Raw genomic sequence first — 23,122 nt, forward strand, 5'->3', positions numbered from 1 at the left:
TCTCCACAACAAGGCACAAAGTAACTCTCCATAACCTTCACCCTCTCTGTTCCTCTCTGGTGGAATGAGTTACCAGCCTCCACCCAAACAGCGGAGACCATCCCATATTTTAAAAAAAGCAGCTCAAGACACACTTCTTCCACAAGCACTTAACCACCCCACATTTTAAAATTAATGGACTTACACACACACTTATAACTCTATACACAGCAATCAGCCAAGCTTCTCTCTCCTGCCTACAAATGGTTCAGAATGCAGCTGCTACCTGCCTGATTGCAGTGAGAAAACAGGAGCACATTACAGCAGTTTTGATATAATTATATATATTTAATATAATTAAATATAATTATATTGACTGCTAAATACATAAATAAAATGTAAAATCCTGCTACTGGTTTATAAATAGTTAAATGGCTTAGCACCAGTTTATATTTCAGAACGAGCATTCTACTTCTCCCTGAGAGATCACTAAGATCAACAAACCAGAGGTTACTATCAATTCCAAGAAGAAAATTAAAATGAAAGGAGACTGGGCATTTGCTGTGGTCTAGACTCTGGAATAGCCTCCCTGTTTATATCAGAATGGACAACACTGTTCATGTGTTCAAATCAAAATTTAAAGTTATTTATTATATTTATTTTAAATAACATTTAATAAATGTGTATTTTATGCTGTGATTATATTCCATACAATGACTCATATTTTCCATTCATACAAATTCAGTTGGATCTTTCTTTTTCCATGACCAGCTTTCTTATTCAAGATCAGTTTATTGTTAGTTGCAACATTACTAGACTCTGATTTAGTTTTGCATACAGACGACTGTTGCATGTATGTTCTGTTTTGTTTTGGTATCCCTTGGTTCTTAATTTGACCTAGTTTCCTTTGTTCCCATTTTAATGTCACTAGTTTGTTGCCATAGCTCCTGATTAGTTCATACCTGTTCTCTGTTCCTTTGATTAATCCCTGTGTAATTAAGCCCTCAGTTAAGTTGTACTCTTTTGTCCAGTTTTATCGTTGTGTTAATAGCAAAACTGTTATGATATCCTGTGCCTTTGTTTTGTGTTTTAGATAGTCTTCTTTGTAAATAAAAGTTAGAAGCTGCAAAATGTTCTCCACCTTTCCTTTCTTGATCTGATGTAACAACAACAATGTTGTCCAAATGACAACGTTAACACAGATCTGTGAAAACAACTAAAAATCTGGATTATTCATGTCAGGCTAGTAGTTGGCGATGCCACTTTGCAAATAAACACTATGTGCCTGTGCACATACCTACAGACTGAGCATGTAATACACATACACATGATAGCACTGTTTTCACCAATTTGTGGTTTTGTAGTTTACACAGAGACTATAACAATATCATTTTCAAAAACATGCACTTTGAAACCGGTTTTCAAAAGCTTGCATTTTCAGTTCCCCGAAATGCCATTGTCCTGTAACTGTATGGCTAAACGCATAAAAAGCTTTACATTTTTAGTTAAAAATGGTGTTGTGTAAACATCCCCTAAACACAACAACCACCAGAGGGTAAATTTTAACCATGGCTGTTTTTCAAATTTATGTAACAGATTTCCATAAAATATTCAAGTCTCTCAGTCATTGACCCACTAAAATTGTGTTATTTACAATCCCCCGTTGATAAAAATTGTTTGGATAAAACACTTTAACTGCCAGGGGTTGTTGTATACCTAAAACCACCAGCAGGTAAAATTGCACCATTCCCATGACTACTGTTTTGATATGGCTAAAAATGTATTATGTCACTCTATTATGCCACTGTCTTCCCAAAGTAATGTCTAGAGTCATGAAATTATTATTTCAGTTATCAACTATGTTTTTGTGCTGTTGTTTTGTGTTCAAGAGACAATATATGAGCAATAATAATTCACAGCACTGCATAGGATGTAAGATGCAATGACAAAATCAAGAGCATAGTTTCACCTAATTAATTAATCATTTGTTTAGTTCTATCATTTATAGTTTGAATAAGAACAACACCAATAAACTTGGGGTAATCATAAAAAAATCCAAAACAATTATTTTATTCATTAAATCATAGATTAGAGAGAGAGAGAGAGAGAGAGAGAGAGAGAGAGAGAGAGAGAGATGTTTTTCTTCAGGAAACCGGCAGCTAGAATAAATAGCAACACAGTAGCGAACAATAAATTAACAAAAAATAATAATTAATCCAAAGTTTGAACATTTATGATTGTTTAAGGCTAAAATAAACTTTAGATTAATTACATTTTGTTTTGCAGTTTCTATTGTTTATCGTTTGCAACTGTGTTGCTATTTATTCTAGTCTGCCCATTTCCTGAAAAATATAAAATTGCTGTCTCACAATTGTCTATTTAGGATATTTTAGTAATTTAAATAACATGGGTCATCTTAATATGTGATTAATGACATTTTATTATAATATTATACCACCCAAATATTTATATATTTCTAATTCTCATTGTCATTGCAGGCTGGTTTAGCCTATATTCACCGTTCAGAAAAGTGATTAGTGTAACCTGCTTAAAATAGCCTTGGACATAAAACAATACCACCAAAACATAGTTGATGATTAAAAATGGTAATTTCATCTTTCTAGACATTACTGGAAAGACAGTGGCATAATACACTCACATAAAACATTTTTTTAACATCAAAACAGTAGACATGTGCATGGGTAAATTTTCCCGCTAGAGGTTTTAGGTATACAATGACCCCTGGTAGTTCTAGTGTTAAGTCAGTGGTCTAACACTGCACATTTTGCATGTCTCCTTAATCAAACACATTTGATTTAACGCATCAGCTCATCAGTATCTAGCAAAAGTTGACATGCAAAATGTGCAGTGTCGGGGGCTCCAGGGCCGTGTTTAAGATCCACTGTATTAGGTGGCCATGCTCACTGATCTTTCTCAATCTGATTTGCTGATTAAGGCAATTTCTTGAAGTCAAAATGCACTGGTTATTATCAGTCCACTGGAAAACCAAGTCATGCTAGACTTGACTACTCTAGGAAGAGCTAGCCTTTGGATTCATGGCAAAAAATCTTTGAAAGATATTTTAGTTCAGAGACACATGAAAGCAAGCAAACTATTTTGAGCACATAAATTATGCTTTGCTTCTATATCTGATACATTTGAATGTAGTATAAAATCAAATTTCAGATGCATCCATCTCCAAAGTAAACTATATCTAGCATTTCAATTATATGGCCACTTCCTGTCTGAATGCCCGCAGATACCTAGTTTAACATAATCCCCAAGTGGACTAGGCGTACAACTTCATGAATAACTGGAAGCTATACCGTCACTGTCATACTTCCACTGTCTATAATCTATCTTGACCTTTTCCTTACCTGTAATGGCACAACTAGAAGAGTTTCCAGATCTTTCTGCAGTACCACTACAGTGCATATCTAGCTGTGATTACAGGCAATTCAATTATCCTCTTCTTTATGAAACACAGGGAATAATATTTAAAACAAGCTCATTTTCTGCTACAAAAATATGTGATCCTGTGTGTAATACCAAGAGTAAACTAAACTTGCCTTATTATTTCTAAGATATAATCACAAACATTCTGAGATGTGTTCAGACTTTTAGAATGAAGTGTTAAATGTTTTAACAACTTAACTATTTGACAAATGCAGGTCTGGATAATATTCACATGCTCCTTGAATTCATAAACAAGCAAGTCTTTTGGCATCTCCAGAATGCTGAAAGGACAAGCACTAGACATGAGCTAAAACAGAAAAGCCGACAATAAGGATTAAAAGGCATTTGAATTTCAAAAAATGCAATCAGTGCCTTAACACAGCCTTGTTGGGCAAAAGTTATTATCCATAAACTAAACACATAACTAATGCGGTTGTGCAGGATATGGAGAAAGGTTCAGAAAAAGGGTTTATACTGTTTTGAGTGTAAGATAATGATATACTGTATACATTTTGTTAAAAAGGCTTTTAATAATCTATCTAGTGAACACCACACATCAGGGGGTAAATACTGCAGCAATGTCCTGAACTGGTGTTACGTTAATGTTAATGTGAATGTTTAATTTGGCAAAATAATGATTTTTTTTTTTAATTCATTAGGCTTGTTGATTAAACATTTAGGACCACTCTCTGTCTATTTGTCTGTTTGTGTGTCTTTATCTGTCCGTTTCATTAGCTGTGAGGATTTCAATGTAACCCCCTTCTTTCCATCTTACATCATTTCTGGGAAAGATTACACTGGAGCCATTCAAATGTGTGGAGACAAAGTTTCCTTGAGGAAATCATCTTCACCATGCTTTGAAGGGCTCTTCCAACTAAAAATATTAAAACAACAAACAAAACTTGGACTTGGCTATGAGTTTTTTTTTTTTTTTTTTTTTTTTTTTTTTTTGATGATGGTACTGAGGCATAATACCTAGTCCATGTAGATTTTGTGTTTTGGACACATCCTCTTTTTGGATTTGACCAACAGCCTTAATTGTTACAGTCAAATAAGTCATGGTCTTAGTTAAAGGGATAAATAATGCATATTAAATGTCCTGTATGCATATACAAGCAAGCAGGGTGTGTTGCTAAAATACAGCTTTCTTTGAGAGGTTTTCATTTTCTTTTTGATTCAGGCTGTCTCAAACTGGTTGGAGTCCTCTATGTATGTTTCTGCTTGAGACATGTCTTTAGATTGTAGGTAATAAGTACATGAGATGCACATACAGTCAAGCCTCTGGTCATGGCTGAGTCCTCGCTCTGAATGTAGGGTTGGCAGTGAGCTCAGAATTAGGTTTGGGAAGAGTGCAGTAGCTGAGCTGTACCGAGTTTGGCCATCCCAGAGCATCCCTCTGTCCCATCAGTTGTCTTTCTTTCTGTTGATTCTCGTTCACTCGTTACAAGCACACAATGCTCGTGTTTATGAGAATGATCGCTTTCTTTTAGCATGCCCAGATTTTCCTCTTTTGAGCAAGAGTTGCTCTTCTTTCTCTCTTTTTTACCTGACCACTTATAACTAGCTTGTCATTTCTATTATTTTGTTTTCTGATTGCAACAAGTTTACATGCATTTTTGAAATGCTACGCAAAGGTCTTTTATTAGAGGTAATATGCAAGCAGTCACACTTTCATGTGTAATGAGTGTCAGTACAGTTACTTCTGGCAGGTGTAACAGATGCATTACAAAGCATTCGACATGACTTTCTCAGAACAATGGGCTTTATTTCCCTCAAGTCTCTTAAACAAACATTGGTCAAGTTTCCCTTGACTGAGCGACCGTTGGAAAAAAAGACTCGTCATTTTAAAGGAATGAGAACTGTTGTAACTACTTGAGGAACGATGCGTTGTGTGTGAGTGGTTGTAAGGAAGAAACCCAGCGATGTAGTGAACATCATTATCTGAGTACTGATTTTGTTTTATTCCTCTGCTCACATAAAAAAGTAAAGTCCTCTTAAAGTCTATGCAAATGTCTGGCAAGACATTCCTCTTGGACGAGAGAGTGGGAAACTGGGTCTCTCGCTCTCCCTGTCTCTTCTGTTTTCTCTTGTCCTTCTCTTCCCTCCCCTCTCTCCTGTCTTTCCTCCCTGCATGTCTCTGTCTATTTCTCTCTCTTTCTCTCTCTCTCTCTCTCTTTCTCTCTCACTCTCTTTCTTTCTCTGGCAGCACTCTGCTTTTTTGGCAGGAGTGACCAGAATAAAAACAGCAACACCAGACATAGAAGAGAAAAAAGTGCAATGATCCATCAAACCAAATGCTTTGCCCTTTCCTAATTATGTTGTGTCCAGTATCATTTTCTTTTTTCCTCCCCTCTTCACTTTTTTTTTTTTTGAGACATTTTTGAAGTGGTAATTAGCTCTTGGAGAATAAAACCAGCTCATTTGGGGAGGGCCAGTGCATTTCGGGGCGAGATGGCTAACAGGAGGGTTGTGTTGTTCCTTCTCGGATTCATCCTCACCATACAGCTGAGTCCTTCACTGCAAGGAGGTAGGTGTGCACTTTGATGGCTTGTATAGGAGATCCTGAGAAACATTACTGGTGTAGAAGGGACCCTGTAGGCTTTCTTTCTGCATATTTTGTAGCAACCAGAAGTGTGCATTGTGCAGAGAATAAAGTTAGAGGACTTGTGCAACCGATGGGTGCTGCAGGTGGTCATGTTTACTACTGATTTTAGTTGTGCATTTTCACTGGAGGTTAAAGGATAGTAATAATATGCGAGCAGACATACATTCAGTGTAATGAGTTTCATTACATTTAATTTTGCCTGGCATGCTGGCATAACATGGAAGATTACAAAGCAATCTTATACATATGATATGCATACCTATTACATATGATATCATACCTCTATGATGCATAACAAAAAAAAAAAAAAATGCAATTCAGAGACATCCCTCATATCTTGAGCATTACCTCCATGCCTGTTTGCTGAGGAATCCGGTCCACATTAATGGGAAACATTTGGAGTGGTAACATTCACATGATCCATTTGAGTATTTTTTGCTTTTGCCTAATAACATCCAGGTAATTTTTTTAAACAAAAGAAGGATGTTTTATTTCTGAGAAAACATTTCTGTGAATAAATAAAGACATGATATAACCAGTGCTTTGGATAGCATAAAAGGCTTGAAAGTCACAGGATTCCCATAATAAACCTTTGTGGTAATACAAATTCACTTAAGAGATGCATATAACTGATTGTAAATGCTTATTTAGGTGGTTTACACCACCAAGCTAAACTGCAACGTCCTGTCTTTTTCAATCAAATTCAAAGAATTCAAGCTTGCAAATACTGTAGTACAAACCACCAAATGCAGGCTGCAGAGATTTTACAACGAAATGTCATAAACGTTAACTCAGCTACAGATGTTAGCTGAAGTTCTCCTCCTTCTTGTGCCAGAGTGCTCAACTGGGAAAATGAATGTGGTGAGAGTTGTTTCTCTTAAACGCTATTCCCCTCGATCGTAGAGCACTTTGCTTAGCTGATGGGGAGGGTGATGAGTTTGTTAATCGAAAACACAGCTCATGCAAACTGCATTTCTGAAGACTACAGCTGGACTCTTTCTGTCAGCTTGTGTAGCCTTGACAAATAAAAAACCTTCCCGGTGGACATAGCTGTCCAGTGAGCCATGCAAGTGCCCATTAGGCCGGTGTCTTTGGACACAGTCACCAGCAGCCTATGCTGTGTGATGTTGCGCTCTGCCCAGGGCCTGGATTTGCAAGTACAAACTGTGGTATGGAGCGATGCAGTATAAGACAGTGAAGTCAAAAAATCTCCAACTCATTTTTTTTGTTTTTGTTTTTTTGGCCCCATCATTAAATTGCAGTTGTTTTGATGTTCTTGTGCAATGTTTAGTCGTGATTGGAAAGGATGTGGGGGTCTGTTCCCAGTTTCCAAACAAAGCCATAGTATTTCACAATGATTTATTTATTTATTTTCACAAAAATACTTTCTTCGGCACTTGCTGATGTATGTGTTTCCAGGCTGTTCCTAAAAGAGAGCTCTCTCAGCTCGTCTCACTGATGCTGAATGAATTTATTATGGAGAAATACTGCTCTTGTTGCCTGTGAGGATTTGCAATGGTAATATGTTTTCCATAAAAGCCATCAGGGCCATCTTAATTTCAGCAGTCTGCTATTTTCATTTTACTAATTGTATTTAAGGCCATAAAACAGCTCAGCTATTTCCTCCATACATCTCATGCTCCATGACAAATTTTTATTGGTCTGTTCGACTCGGTAGGGCACCTGTGATATTTGTGCAGCAAGAGTGAAAATTGTTAAAAGTTGTGAATGGGGAAAATGTTTTTCAATTACATTTCACCATGCATTTATCAATCCGACTTAAGGGCCAATGCTAAGCAAAAGGTATTGCTTTTTGTAGGATAAAGCGTATTCAAACATTTAGTCAGATGAACTGACACAAATGAGCCTGAAGTCAGCTCTCATTACCTCCCATTATTTTTTTCAGTGCTGTCCACAATTCACACATTGCCTTCTGAATGCATTGTTATCCAATGAGCTCTATACTGGACAGTTAACAAAATTACATCTGAAATTCAAAGTTCAGAGCCCGTGAGTCTGTTTGGATGGCTCTTGCAGGTGGAATGTTTTCTCTTCTGGTGTGAGTGAGTTATGGGGCAGGTGGGAATTTGAGGGCCTTGGGAATTTACTATGTCACCAGACACATTGCTGTTACTGTACTGGTTTAAGTCAAGCCTAAATGTCTCTCTTCTTCCATTCATGCTAAATGGTGACAGTTTTGACACATGGAACAGCCTCTGTCGGAGCTTAAGGAATGTCGTTTTGGAGGCAAAAGGTTCACATCATTCATTACTTTGACTCCATAAAAGCTTTATTCAAGGGCACAAGAGCACCCACTGTGAGACTTCATGTTAAACCATATAGTGTTAAAAAAAATATGCAATCACTGCTGTTGTGGAGTAATGATCTTGTGGGATCCCAGAGTCTGTTTGTTTTATTGGAACTGGCATTACGTCTAGTGTATCTAAACTGTTGATCGATTGTGTAAGCATACCTAAGCAGTTGGCAGTCACATCATACACAATGGAAAGCCTTTGGTGGAAGTACCAATTATCATGTAACAGTTTTCCCCCTCGCTCTCGTATACCCTCCTGTGGTAATTTATCACTCAGACATCTGTCATACAGTACTGCATGGCAGACGGGCCACATGTCTCACTCCTGCAGCCAAAATAATTAGGCAACCGCTATAAATGACATGTGGGCTATGAGAGGAGGGCCAGGGCCAGATGAAAGGAAAGGAAAGGAAAGGGAGATCTTGCCTCCTTCTAGACTTGTAAGAATTAAGAAGCCCTCTTTTCATACAGCAAAGGTTAAAATAAGGGGAGTGCATTTTAAAAGTCGTAAGTCTCTGGCTCAGAACATCAGAGGAGTTCAATCCATCAGGTCTCCTCCTCATTGACACTCAGCTGGCTCTGCTTGAAGGTGTATGAAATTACCCCCAGATCAGATGGCACACCTCCGTCATCAGATGGGATTATAATAAATTGCACCCCCCCCCCATTCCACAAATTCCCAATCTGATTAGTGACTCCTCCAGAGGTGCTTTAAGGCAAATGTGTGCTGGGAGCGCCTCTCTGGACTCCATCCTGGAGATCTTGTTTTCCAGAGCTGGCTGTACTCGCCTGAAAGGAATTAATGTCTTGTGGTATGTCTAGTGGCGTGTTGATTGATTTGAATGAAGCGTTTGCCATGCTGTCTCCTGACTGGAGCCACTGTTAACACTGTAATGCCCGTGATAGACAATGCATATGATACTTTCCATGCACTATGGCCAGTTTATATGCTGGTCTAGCTGGTTGCAGTATAGCCATGATTTTCACCAGCAAAATTATAGTTGTTATTAAGGTAGTTTTTTTAGGACATCAGCATCTAATGCATATGTTGGAGACCAGCTATATAGTGAAATTTCTGAAGCATAACAGATGGACAGTACAAAAAGTAGCAGAGCAGGTGTGAAGTAGAGATGAGCAAGAGCATAGTTCATATGAATCATGCTCATCCCTTCTGAACCCCTGGTGCGGATAGCCTGAAATACCTCCCATGTTTTCTGCTCTTCAGTTAGCAATCCCAGCATACAGCACTTGTTGACTGATGTGATGCGCTCTAAGTGGCCTTGTATCGAGAGAATAGCACATGCCTGCACAGAGAAGGCCTCTAAAGAGTGTTATATCATGACCTCAGTTCTCAATGCCACACTCTATTGGGCTCCTGCAGTGTTGGCAGTGTCTCTGTAGGAATGCTAGCAAAGATAAGCAGTTTCATTTAGCTACATTCATTTATACCTCCCCCTCTTTCATAGTCTGAGGCCGCTAACAGATCTGACAGTTTATCTCCCATATCTTTGGCATTTTGAAACATAGCTCACTTGCCACACACTCAAATACCCAAAGGTCACCGGTCCATCACGGGATGGCATTGCTGGGAAATCACAAGATATCAAGGCCATTCTGCTTAATGCACGGTGCTGTGGACTGTATGTAACTTGAGTTTGAATTTAAAATCAGGCTCTTTAGAGTGCTCTTGAAACAGTCTTATATAGGTTTTTTTTACACATCTTCATGAAAGCATTTAGCATGGTTATCTCTGTTCACAGTAGTGTTAACAGCAGCTAACGACAGCTTCAATGGTCTTAATTAAAATAAAGTCAATTTTGTCTGATAAAGCTTCTCATCTCTTAATACTACAGCTCTTGTTTCTTAAAATTGTACAACCAATACTCAGTGTTTGTGATATTGTACCACTTTACCTTCTCAACAGCACATCAGAATGTTATTTGCTCTATAACCACAAATTCCAGTGTGGGTAAATGTCAAAGTGAGAGTCCTGTCTACTTACACCAAGAGGAGATGGAGCCAGGATTTAAACAAAGACCTGCACTTAAACCAAATTATCTGTTCCGAAACTAGCCCGGATAGCTGTCATGCCAGCCAATGACGGGACAGTACATGGACAGGGTTTCTGACTGGAATGTGCTTGGCTATGGGGTTAGGGCTTGATCTGATTTCTGGTCTTCATTCAATCATAATGCAGAGGCCACAGAGTGAGCCTGGAAACTCCTGTCTCCATTTTAGAGATATGTAAGGTGGCTTTTCATTTGCTGTCATTTCAATCCACTTGTGTGTACTCAGTGACAGCGTATGTTCTAATTATATTAAACCAGAACTGTACAAACAGTATAATTTGGGTTTTAGGGTACAGTATGACAGTCTTTCAAAAGACTTGATGCAAAGCATCCACAAATTGTTTATTAAATACGTTTTTGTATGACACATTTTTTTACAAGTTTTTGTACAAACAGCATCCTATCTTTCACTATTCCTCATTATTATTATTATTATTATTATTAATATTAATATTATTTTTTTTTTTTTTAAACATTGGAACAATCAGCTCAACCTTTGCCTTAGCTATGGAACCAGTGGTGTTTCTCTTCCAAATGAAATCTGTAAAGCATGTCTAATGGCAACTCCATTCCTATAACAGTAAGCCAACCAGCGTGTACTTCTGTCGGTTCATCGAGATCGCTGTAGTGCACAGGGTATTTCATAGCCAATTGCTAATGCTGTTTATAATTTTCAAGGGAGCGCTTGTTCCTTTCTGGATCATTTGTGAGATTAGGTTAGACCTTCTCAACCAAGGGAGAATAGAGGCAAATCAGACTTTCATCTTGCCTTTCAAGCAACTTGAAAAATGTAGGACAGTCTGTGCATCATATGTTTATTTGCCTTTGCATTCCTCAAAGTACAGCTTGGCTCGTGTCTAGGAGAAGGAAAGAAAGGGAAGGGTGTTTCCCATCACAGAGATTTACTTTTCTAATTCTCAGGCTCACATCTTTCTGCCGTTCATCATCCTCCCTTTTATTTTCTTCAAGATAAGAATCTAGTGTCAAGATGTGAAAAAAATATAGGCTTACCTACCACATTCCTAGCTAAGCATATGGTCCTTAAGTTCAAAATCGTGGATATATATGAAAATAAAGCTACACAATCAGTACAATAATGATTGTAACCAAAAAATGAGTAACCAAAAAAAAAAAAGTCAGGCTGCTCGCATATGCTCATTTACATGGGTTGCAGCTTATACTGTATGTTTTTTAATTGAAAAACTATTTTTTCTTTCTTTCTTTTTGGAAATGATCAGTTGAAGTGAATGATTGTTCATAGTGACTGCTGCATGCAATCAAGACAAATAAGAGTGTGTTCATTTGTGTCACTATGTAATTTCATGCTGTTATGATTTTTTTCTGATTTGATGACTTATATATCTAATCAATTAATCATGTCAAAATTTTTTCAGATTTTAGATTTCCACATGATGCTGTATCACATTTACATAAAGGCATTCGTCAATTAGGAAATTAGTGAAGGTGCATGATTTCATATGTCAGCATGATTAATTGCATGCACAACTGTAATGGTGTTACAAAATTGCTAAATACTCATTCATAACTACTCTTTTAATTGGCCTGCTTTTTAAGAAATACAGTTTTAAGAGTTAAGAAAGTATTAATCCATAAAAGGAAAATTCTCATCAACAAACTAATATGTTCCAAATAACACTGTAAGCTAAAACTGTCAATCATTTGCAGTGGAGCCAGGTGCTTTGAGTCATGCGTTCATTAATGTGTTAATTAGCCATGACCTGGATGGGAATCAAGTCTTCCCTCATAGAGAATGTGCAAATTTAATACAAGTCATTTGTTTGCCAAACAAGTCACCAAAAAAAGCCCTAATGATTCCCTGTGTCAATTAAACCACCATTCAAAGCTTTATAACATTTATTAATTTATAAGCTTGTGAATTATGTTGCTGATATGATTTAAATCTCAAAATCATAGTGTTTCATCAGAGATTGCCTTAATGAAAAGGCAAAACAGCAGTTGCACTGGACTATGACTACAGTCATAAATGTCACGCTTTCCTCCTTTAAACACAAAGCTGTCCTGATGCCAACTTCTAGATCTACTAAAATCATTAACTATTAGAGGAAAGCAAAATGAGCTTCAGCATGACTGACTAAATATGAGAGCTACTGCACTGACTTAATGTAAAAAACGGACTGGCGACAGAGGATTAGTGGAAACTGGCATTTTATTGAGCCCGGCAGAATATGACAGAGGATGAGTAGTAAATGGAATGGGAATGAGAATCCTTGCAATCGGGTAATGCACTTGCCAGATGGGATGACCAGAGTAGCCGGTTGGGGTGACCAGAGTGGAGGATGGTGAGCACACACCTCGGCGATGGTGAGCAGTAGAGGTACTTGATCTAAGCAACACAGGAGAGTAACTGGAGCCACGGGGAAGAGAAGGCAGATCGATTGGAGAGAAGGTAAACACAAGAGGTAAGTATTAGTATGAGTCAATTCAAGTAACTTAACAGTTGAGGGCCCGCTCTTGAGGGCCGACTACCCCGACAACGTGGTGGTCTTCCTCGGCCTCGGGGAGCAGGGCGATCTGGGTGAGAAGTATGGAATTCTTCTAGGAGTATAGGGTCTAGGATGTCGTCTCTAGGGACCCAGGGACATTCTTCTGGGCCGTAACCTTCCCAGTCAACGAGGTACTCTAATCTCCCACCACGTTGCCGGGATTCTAGGATCTCCTTCACTTTGTAGACGGCTCCTTCCTCCAATAGTAATGGGAGAGGGGGTTCCTCTGTCCAGCCAGGCTCTGTGGAGACAGGAGGGTGAAAAGGTTTTCGAAGTGAGACATGGAAGGTTGGGTGAATTTTGTATTAAGGAGGGAGTTGGAGTTTGTAAGTGACTGGGTTGACTTGTTCCTGGATGGTAAAGGGGCAGACGAATCTGGGACTCAGGTTCTTACAGGGCAGGCGCAGTCAGATGTTGCGATTGGACAGCCAGACCTTCTGTCCCGGTTGGTAGGTGGGAGTGGGTGTGCGACGCAGGTCGGCTGCCATCTTCTGTCTGCGCACTGCCCGTTGGAGGTGATGGTGTGCCTCGTCCCAGACTCTCTCGCTCTTCCGGAACCAGTAGTCAATGGCAGGGACGTCGGAGGGGTCTCCAGACCAAGGGAAGAGAGGGGGCTGGTAACAGAGTACGCACTGAAATGGTGTAAGACCCGAGGATGGCTGGCGGAGGGAATTCTGGGCGTACTTGTCCCAGCCCAGGAATTCTGGTGGCCATAGCAGAAGGTCCGGAGGAAGCGACCTACTTCCTGTATCTTCCTTTCTGTCTGACCGTTGGATTGTGGGTGATAACTTGAGGAGAGGCTTACATTCACACCTAGGAGTGAAAAGAAGGATTTCCATACCCGAGATATGAATTGTGGTCCGAAATGATGTCCTCGGGGAGTCCGAATTGACGGAAGACCCAATTGAATAGGAGCTCTGCTGTTTCAAGGGCAGTGAGTAGACCCTGTAATGGGATGAGTTGACAGAATTTAGAGAACCTATCAATAATGACCAGAATACAGGTATTACCATCCGAGGGGGGTAGATCCATGATGAATGTGTCCGAGGAACATATCTGAGTCTGGGGGGACAGCCCGGCGGAGCAGGAGGAGGGACTTCGGAGGCAACTGGTGGAGAGGTTCATTGAATTGGGCTGGCTATGAGTTGAGTTGGGATTATCGTTTCTGGCTCGTCTGTACTTTCCTCCGACGTGTGAATTCGGGAGAGGGCATCAGCCTTGGTGTTGCGAGGACCTGGTCGATAGGAGATAGTGAAATGGAATCGAGTGAAAACTTTTTGGCCACAAAGAAGAAGCTGGAAGTGGCAGGGGATGTGTATGGAACTATATAACCTTGTTTTAGAGCCTCTTCAAGGTACTCCTCCATGGCCTTATGTTCCGGAAGGGAGAGCGGGTGATCTTCCCGCGAGGCACTGGCGCACCCGGAATCAGGTCGATGGCACAATCCCAAGGGCGGTGAGGAGGAAGTTGTGAGGCTTTGTGTGGGCAGAAGACGTCACTAAATTCACGGTAACAAGGGGGAATTTCAACTGAACATTTGTCAACAGGACTTTCGACGGAGGTGGTATTGATGGGCAGAACTTCTGGAGTTTTCATCGGTGGTGAGGGTCTGGGAGGGAAGCAGGATGGGAAACACTGGTCACCCCACCGGAGGATTTCGCCTGTTGACCAGGAGATAACTGGATTGTGTTGTACCAGCCATGGACGACCGAGAATGAGATCTGCCGTTGATTCTTCTAACACTAGGAAGGTAATGGATTCGACATGTAGCAAGCCAACGGTTATTTGAACTGGACCCACACTGTATCGAATATGCCGGTGGTCAAGGGGTTTTCCGGTAATGGTGATCACTTGGTAGGTGGTTTCGGTTGAGTTGGGTGGTAACTTGAGCTGGCGGCAGAGGCTCCCCGAGATAAAGTTCCCGGCTGACCCGGAGTTTAGGAGGGCGGTAACTGGAAGAGTGACGTAGTCAGCAGTAAGTTGTACAATGGTGGTGAGTGGATTCATTTTAATAGGTGATGGTTTGATATAACTCACCACTAGCCGTGGTGGGCGAAGGGGACAAGCCAGGATGTGATGGTTCCCTGAGCCACAGTAGAGGCAAAGTCCCTGGGTCAGCCACCTCTGCCGCTCAGTAGGTGCAAGACGATGACTATTGGTTTGCATTGGTTCAGGGTCAGATTCCGGAGGATTCGAGAGTTCGGTTCTGCGATACCGTGTGGGTGATCGGGAAGGTGAGCATTCTTGAAGGCAGGTTTGAAGACAATTGGAACATCTGATAGCGAGCTGGATGGAGGCGCAGCTTGGGATCTAGACCTTGACGGAAGGCTGTGAGAAGGGATGCTTCGTTCCAGCCACTGGCTGCTGCTAGGGTTCTGAACTGCAAGGAATACTGGTGTATAGTCATCTTCCCTTGTTTCAGAGTACATAATTTCTCACCCACTGATGAATCACCTTCGGTAGTGCCAAACACCTCCCGGAAGTGAGCGATGAAATTTTCTAGGGATCGGGTAACCGGACCGGCTTGTGTCCATATAGTCTCGGTCCACCGCAGAGCGGGACCTGTGAGGGATGAAATGATAAAGGCAATTTTTGATTGTTCATTAGGATATAATTGAGGTTGGGTCTCAATGGCTAGTGAACACTGGAGGAGAAATCCGTTGCAGTCCTCCGCCGATCCAGAGTATGGCGCTGGTCTGACTACCGGACTAGAGTAGATGATATTGGCCGTCGAAGAAGATACGGGATGTTGTGGTGAATGAGCCCTTGCCGAAGAAGCTGGGGTGGCGGCGTGAGGTATCAGTAACTGCTGCAGCGAATCCACCAGCTCTTGAAATGGATCGGGTTTGCTCATTCTCAGCCTTTATTGGTCCGATCTTCTGTAACAAACGGACTGGCAACAGAGGATTAGTGGAAACTGGTATTTTAATGAGACCGGCAGAATATGACAGAGAATGAGTAGTAAATGGAATGGGAATGAGAATCCTTGCAATCAAGTAAAGCACTTGCCGGATGGGATGACTAAAGTAGCCGGTTGGGGTGACCAGAGTGGAGGATGGTGAGCACACACCTCGGTGATGGTGAGTAGCAGGGGTACTTGATCGAAGCAACACAGGAGAGTAACTGGAGCCACGGGGAAGAGAAGGCAAATCGCTTGGAGAGAAGGTAAACACAAGAGGTAAGTATTAGTATGAGTCAATTCAAGTAACTTAGCAGGGAAATGTTCCGCTGATCAGTCGCGAGATCGGACAACTGATGATCCGAGGTGTGTGCTTATATAGTGCTGGGGAAGATTGGTGATTGAATGGTGAACAGGTGCTAGTGATTAATATTCAGGTGAGGGAGTGCGTTGTGATGAGCCTGACCGACTTGTGACACTTAAACACTTGACATAGGAAAAAAATGGAAAATATGAGCTGTGTCTGTTTACATCTTCACTTTTTCAGCAAAAAAATGTTAATTTAAACATAGCCTACTTAAAGCATATTTGCCTTTCATCATGTGGTAATCCTGGTTTCCTCTGAGAGAGGCTCAGATGAGGCTGTACCGCAGCGGCGGCTCTAAAGGTCACTGAGGACGGCCGACTCACTGTAGACGGTAACAGCTTGTTGCAGACAGGTATCTAAGAACAAAATCTGCTCTCACCACTCCAACAGAGACAGGAAATCCTCTGTTTGAGGCCGATACCAGGCTGTGACATGGTTACCATGGTGATCGGTCACTTCCTGTCCAGAGTGTGTTCAGAGGGCTGTCTTTCACTTTGCACTCAGCAGCCGGCCGAAAGGTGGTTATATTTTCAGTGGAGACCAATATCATGCTGTCCGTTCACTCAAATGTTCCACCGGACTCAAACACACGCATCAACACTTTCCCTTTTGAATATCTGACAGAGTGTGCACTTCTGTTCCCAGTTACATTAAACACTGATTCTTGAGACAACTTTACCTGACATAAGTGTTTCAAACAGCAACATTTCCACTGTAAATGAATTAGATATGAGTATTCTTAGCAGAAACATTCCATTTGATTGTACATGTCCTTTACATTATCACAAACTCCGGCTAAAACCAAGTGTATAAATAAAGCTCTGTTAAAAGTTCAGTAACACCACACATATTTTTATAAAAAATATATATATAATAAAGAATAAATCCTTGATACCTAAATTTTATTTTATTTTGATTCTGAAGCCCACATTGAATTGAAAATTTAATAATTTACCATCCATACAAATCAAAGGAAATAATTCCATTTGCCTTTCATGAAAATTGTCCAATGACAAATTATTAGCTAGCCCTAAAGACCTAGAAGATTTCATACCAGCACAGTAAGGATAAGCTCACATACTTATAATATATATATATATATATATATATATATATATATATATATATATATTCCATATATGTGCCTCTATATATATATATATATATAATCATTCCATTTTGCATGTGCCTCTACGTTTCATATATTTATATAACATATATTCCACATTAAATATATCTATATATATATATATATATATATATATATATATATATATATATATATAAACATACCTAACTCAGAAAAGCTGCCTCTTTTTCCGAATTGCGTAGATGACCAGGGGGGCTGTAGGATTTCTTCCGAGGGTACGCACAGAGATTTAAAAAAAAAAAATTTATGGGGGACCAAGTGATCAGTGAGAGCAGGACGAATGTGTCACACATTTTAAACTCAACAAAATGGTAAAATACATAGCTATATCAAGAGCATGCTCACAGATGACAACAGAGAACAAAACAGTGTTGGATGAAGTGCATTAGAGCCCTGCACGAGCCTAAAATACAGGCCCTAGCCAGTCTTTTTTCCCTTTTCCCCCCAAAAAAGCTTATACTACTGTTTCAGCTATTAAAATAGTTAAGTTTTGTATGTAAGTAAAAGTGATTGTATTTCGTTTATTGTTTTTATTTATTTTATTTTATTTTTTTTTTCATTTAGTTTTGTTTATGAAGTTAATTTAGAAAAAAAAATGTTTGGAGCATTCTTGTTTGTTAAATGTAAGTTGTTGTTGTTGTTGTTGTTGTTTTAAGTAAGGACCAAGCGGCCAGTGGCATAATGAATTAATCATATATATTTGATCAATTTATAGCTTTCTCAAATCGTCATGACTTGCCTAAAATAAAATCTCTATATTAAACAGTTCAAGCGTATCACAATGTTTTTTTTTTTTTAAATGTTTAACCTAGATAAATTTGCGCTGTTAGACGCATATCCAGTCGTTTGTGAGGAAAGTGGAAGCTGAAGCTGTTTAGGGTGGTTAATTGCATTTTTTTCTAACAGTGGAAACAATTTAAAATATGCAGTCATTTTTGCTCATAAAGGTAAGAGTAGTACATCATTCTAAACTATAAAAGGTCTAGTTTTATTTGTGTGCACTCACAATATTAACAAAATGTTGTGCTTTTATAAAATAAAGAAAACAAACACTTTCTGCCATCTCGGTCTTGAACAGGAGCGCTTCACAATGATGAACCTAAAGTCAGCAAATTGCCTCACAGACATGTAAAAAAATAAAATAAAATATATATATATATATATATATATATATATATATATATATATACAATTTCAATTTAAAAAATGGCACAATGATGCTATATTTTTTTTTTCTGGGGGGCAGTGCCGGGACAGTGCACCCACTCACCCCCGCCTATGCTCCTATTAGCATTTAAAATGATTTTCTATTGCATTACATACTAAAAATAGTTAAGTCTTCCCCACAATGTGATAAAATTCAGTTTACTGTTACTGATATCAGCAGTACGTCATGGAGACACATACAGCACACAAAAGGCACCGTTTCCTGCAGATTTCTTTCAGAAAACTTGCACCACAGTGAAGGCACATGAAAACCCAACTTGTAAGCTTTCCAAGAGCAAAAATGTAGCATGCATCAGACTAAATATTTTTGTCACCCCTAATCATGTTTTGAAGCTGTGCAATAATGTTCAGTCCTTGTAAAGCGTGTGAAGGTTTTGGCAAGATGACAGTATATGTAAACTTTCCACTAGCTTACTAAAGATCTTTGTTCCATTTCTTCACTGCCTCATCTGCGAGTCAATGCCAGGGCAATTCACAGCTTGCTTTTGTAGTTTTAATCTCAGCAACTGATCCGTTGATTGTGAATGATTCTTCCCATGTGTGGCTTTCTCTTTCACATGACAAAACTGGCCTTGAGTAACTGTTTTGTTTAATTTGTGTATTTATTTTTATAACAATATATAATAATGAAAATAAAGCAAGTATAATATTTTACTGAATAATGACAGGGTATTAGTGCAACTCCATAATAAAAGACCATGCTTACTGCATTGCTGCTAATAAACACCAAACAAGCTGGGACATATGGATTCGATTAAATGGCTTTCGAGGAACATGCAAAATATATTAAAAAGCTTTGTCATCATAGGGTCTGTTCACATTCTCCATCACAATTGTGTGATGCAAACCGGGTCTGGCTTTGAAATGTAACTTTATAATTGATACCTGGGCTAACAAGACCTCCTGGGAGGCTGTTAGCAGTTGTAGAGCATTGCACCGAACCAGCCCACCCATCATGAGCCTTTCCCAAGCCCATGCACCGTAGCCCACTACATGAGACTAACCTTTCCTTACAGTATTGCTAATGCTAGGGTTCTTACATATCATGGTACTTGGGCCTGATCTTCGTACCTTGCTTCATACATCTGAGATGATTTGAAAGATGCCAGATCTTAATTGTGATAAATGATCTCTGGCTAATTTGGATCTTCAAACGAATTTATGGATCTGATTAAAATATCTGGATCAAGTTCTCTAAGATTACTGCACTTTCTCGTGTTCCCCGTAAAAGGCAGATGTATTGATACTCAAAACCACGATCAGTAATGCAGCAATTGGCTGGCAGCAAGACAGCAACGTAAAGACATCATATAATTAAAAAAGACACCTGATGAAAATTTTGACAAATTTCTGGACCTTTATAAGGAAACAGCCAAGTGAACAAAACTACATAAATGTTAAAATAGATAAATGAAATGTGCACTGTTTTTATTTTATATATTGTTACATGAGTCCCAATTAGTTATATTCACGATCACTAATATTTGTACAGGCTTTACATTTTAAGTTCAATGTTGTGAATAGCAATTCATGTAATTTTATCTTTGAAGCAGATTTGTTATTTGACAGCATTAATTAAAGTGTCTTTAGTATCTGCATATCCTACACTCCATCAAGCCACTCCCATAATAGCTGTCATCACTCAAATGAATGCACTACTCGGATTAAATGTACAGCATCTGTCTAAGACTCTAATACAATTATAAAGTTATTATTTTTTATAACGAATAAATCTTTCAATGAGTAATACTGGTTGTGTCTGTAGTATTATAGATTACACAACATTATAATATTATTTTCAAATTAATTTTTAAATTATTATTATTTTAAATTATTGTCCCTGGATTAGTAGGTTAATCTTGTAATAGAGAGATATATTTTAAATATCAATCCCACTTAAAAAGATGCATTCTAATCCTGTTAACATAAAATAAGCTGCTCCCGTATGGAATTATATTTGCTTAAAAAAAATGAACGTAACTTTATAAAACTGAATGTAACTTTTTCACAAATGATCAAATATATGCAATTACAAAAGAAGAAAACACAATGAAAATGAAAAAATGAACACAGTCGCACAAATTTAACAGGCTTCAAATATGCTTCATTCTTTGTTAATGTTTTTCAAAGATTCATTTTCGCTAATCGTGGATTCTGAATGCATTGCCACAGATTTCGCTTACACTTCTCAGTTTTTCGTTTGGTGTTTTGACACAAACCTCTTGTGGGGGCGGGCTTAGCAGTGATCTACTCTGATTGCATAGTGAGCTTTTGATGGACAGGAGCTCTCTGACCTGGAAGTATAGACGTCACTCAGTGGCGCGAATATTGGAAAGCTCTCGCTGTGATTTGTATGCAATACGTCGTGCTTTGTATTACTAAATGTAAATAATATTTGACCTTCGATCATCTCAGTCTGTAAAGATGAGCTCTCAGGCGAGACACGGAGTGGCATCAACTTCCTCCTCTGCTTGTCCTACAAGGCAGCTTGAAGTAACCAATAACATCGATACAAGTTTTATTCATGTTACAGTGTGCAGCAGTTCGTTGCGGGTTATTATTGTCATTCAGTAACACAAGATTACTTTAAGCTGCCTTGAAGGACAAGAGCTCATCTTTACAGACTGAGACGATCGAAGGTCAAATATTATTTACATATTTAGTAATACAAAGCACGACGTATTGGATACAAATCACCGCGAGAGGCTTTTTTTTTTTTTTTTTTTAATGCAGAGAACAAAAACATACAAAAGTATAAACATACATCACATAATATCAACCACAAAAAAACTAACAAAAAAAAAACAAACAAAAAAAAAAACAATAAAGAATAAAATAGAACTAAAGAAAAGAATACCCAAAGCCAATTTAATTTGTGATGAATCATTAAAGAATAAAGCTGTATCATCCGCTAACTGACTAATTTTTATTTTAGTGTTACCAGTTGTGATACCCTTTAATGGACTATTGTTTATATGTGTGCTAAGGAACTGTGTTGCAATTAGAAACAGGTAAGGTGAAACTGGACATCCTTGCCGAACTTCTCGTTTTAAAAAGAATCTAGGTGAAGTACGATTACTTAATTTGATAGAGCTGTTTCCGTTTATGTAAAGCATTTGGACCATCCTGCAAAAAGCATCGCCAAAGCCAATTTTTCGTAGAGCCTGAAATAAAAATTCATGTTCCAATGTGTCGAAAGCTTTGTAATAATCTAAAAAGAAAATGAATGAAACCATCACTGTCTATTAAATCTGAATAATCTAACACATCTAGAACTAACCTTATATTATTAGTAATGTGCCTTTTCTGCATAAATCCTGATTGTGTTTTCACCGCGAGAGCTTTCCAATATGCGCGCCACTGAGTGACGTCTGTACTTCCAGGTCAGAGAGCACCTGTCCATCAAAAGCTCACTATCCAATCAGAGTAGATCATGGTAAAGGCCGCCCCCACGAGAGGTTTGTGTCAAAACACCAAACGAAAAACTACGAAGCGTAAGCGAAATCTGTGGCAATGCATTCAGAATCCACATTTAGCAAAAAATGAATCTTTGAAAACATCAACAAAGAATGAAGCATATTTGAAGAGCCTGTTAAATTTGTGCGACTGAGTTCATTTTTTTCATTTTCATTGTGTTTTTCTTCTTTTGTAATGGCATATTTTTGATAGTTTCTGAAAAAGTTACGTTCAGTTTTATAAAGTTACGTTCATTTTTTTTAAGCAAATATAATTCCATACTTCCGAGCAGGTTTAAGTTAACGGACCTGTTGCTAGGACAGCAAGTCCAAGATGAGCTTCGAAGAACCAACCAATCCATGATCATGCCAAATTGTCAACAATCAAATCCAGCTAACTGAGTTAGCGACATATAAAGAATGGGCCCCTGGTGTATTGGTGTATCAACATATTTACATTTTATGTCAACTAATGCATAGTACTACAAATAAATTCCAGTACAACTATTGCTATATCTTTTCATTAATATTTCAATAAATATAATAAGCAATGAATTCAAACTCATTTATGTATTTACTGACAAAAGCCCTATTCGCACGGGATTAGTATTACCTGGTGACCTCCAGTCATTTGTAATAATTTCTGAGGTTGTCTTTGATCTTAATTTCTGCGAATCGGCCATGTCTGTAATTTGTAAAGTAAAAAGACCTACCATATTTCGCCGAACACTGAGGTCCTGTGATAATATTAGACCAGTGCGAATCAACATCTCTGTGATTTGGCGGGTCGTATATCATTTTTCGAGGTTTTTGTTTCCTGTGTGCCTTTTTATCCATCTTTTGCGAAGAATGGAGCTGTGTTGTGGTGTTTAATAGTATTTTGGGCGCGGTCATATCGCTACACCATACAATTTGCAGAAAGAGAAAGCTGAAAACGTTTTGAGGTTAATGTGTTACAAATAAATCAAGCATAAAGCTTGAGATATTATTTTAACCTGGTGAAATGTAAATGAAGCGCAAGAAACTATATATTTTTTTATTATTATTATTTTTTAATCCATCTGAACCATAAAACG

At 38.7% G+C, this 23,122-nt stretch overlaps 1 protein-coding gene across 26 annotated transcripts in view; it reads left to right on the plus strand.

The window, feature by feature from the left end:
- The first annotated feature begins 5,642 nt into the window (after nt 1-5,642).
- Nucleotides 5,643-23,122, plus strand: part of LOC109105478 (elastin-like) — a 118,659-nt gene continuing 101,179 nt past the window's right edge. For 14 of the 26 annotated variants that reach the window (XM_042749758.1, XM_042749761.1, XM_042749760.1 and 11 more), the window contains exon 1: nt 5,644-5,962. In XM_042749758.1, the coding sequence (XP_042605692.1) occupies nt 5,887-5,962 (76 nt within the window). In that variant the 5' untranslated portion in view covers nt 5,644-5,886. Of the gene's footprint in view, nt 5,963-23,122 lie in introns of all 26 variants that reach the window. The other 12 variants (XM_042749768.1, XM_042749767.1, XM_042749764.1 and 9 more) reach the window with 1 other exon arrangement.

The sequence above is a fragment of the Cyprinus carpio genome, chromosome B22 (assembly GCF_018340385.1).
Source record: "Cyprinus carpio isolate SPL01 chromosome B22, ASM1834038v1, whole genome shotgun sequence".
NCBI classification, from domain to species: Eukaryota; Metazoa; Chordata; class Actinopteri; order Cypriniformes; family Cyprinidae; genus Cyprinus; species Cyprinus carpio.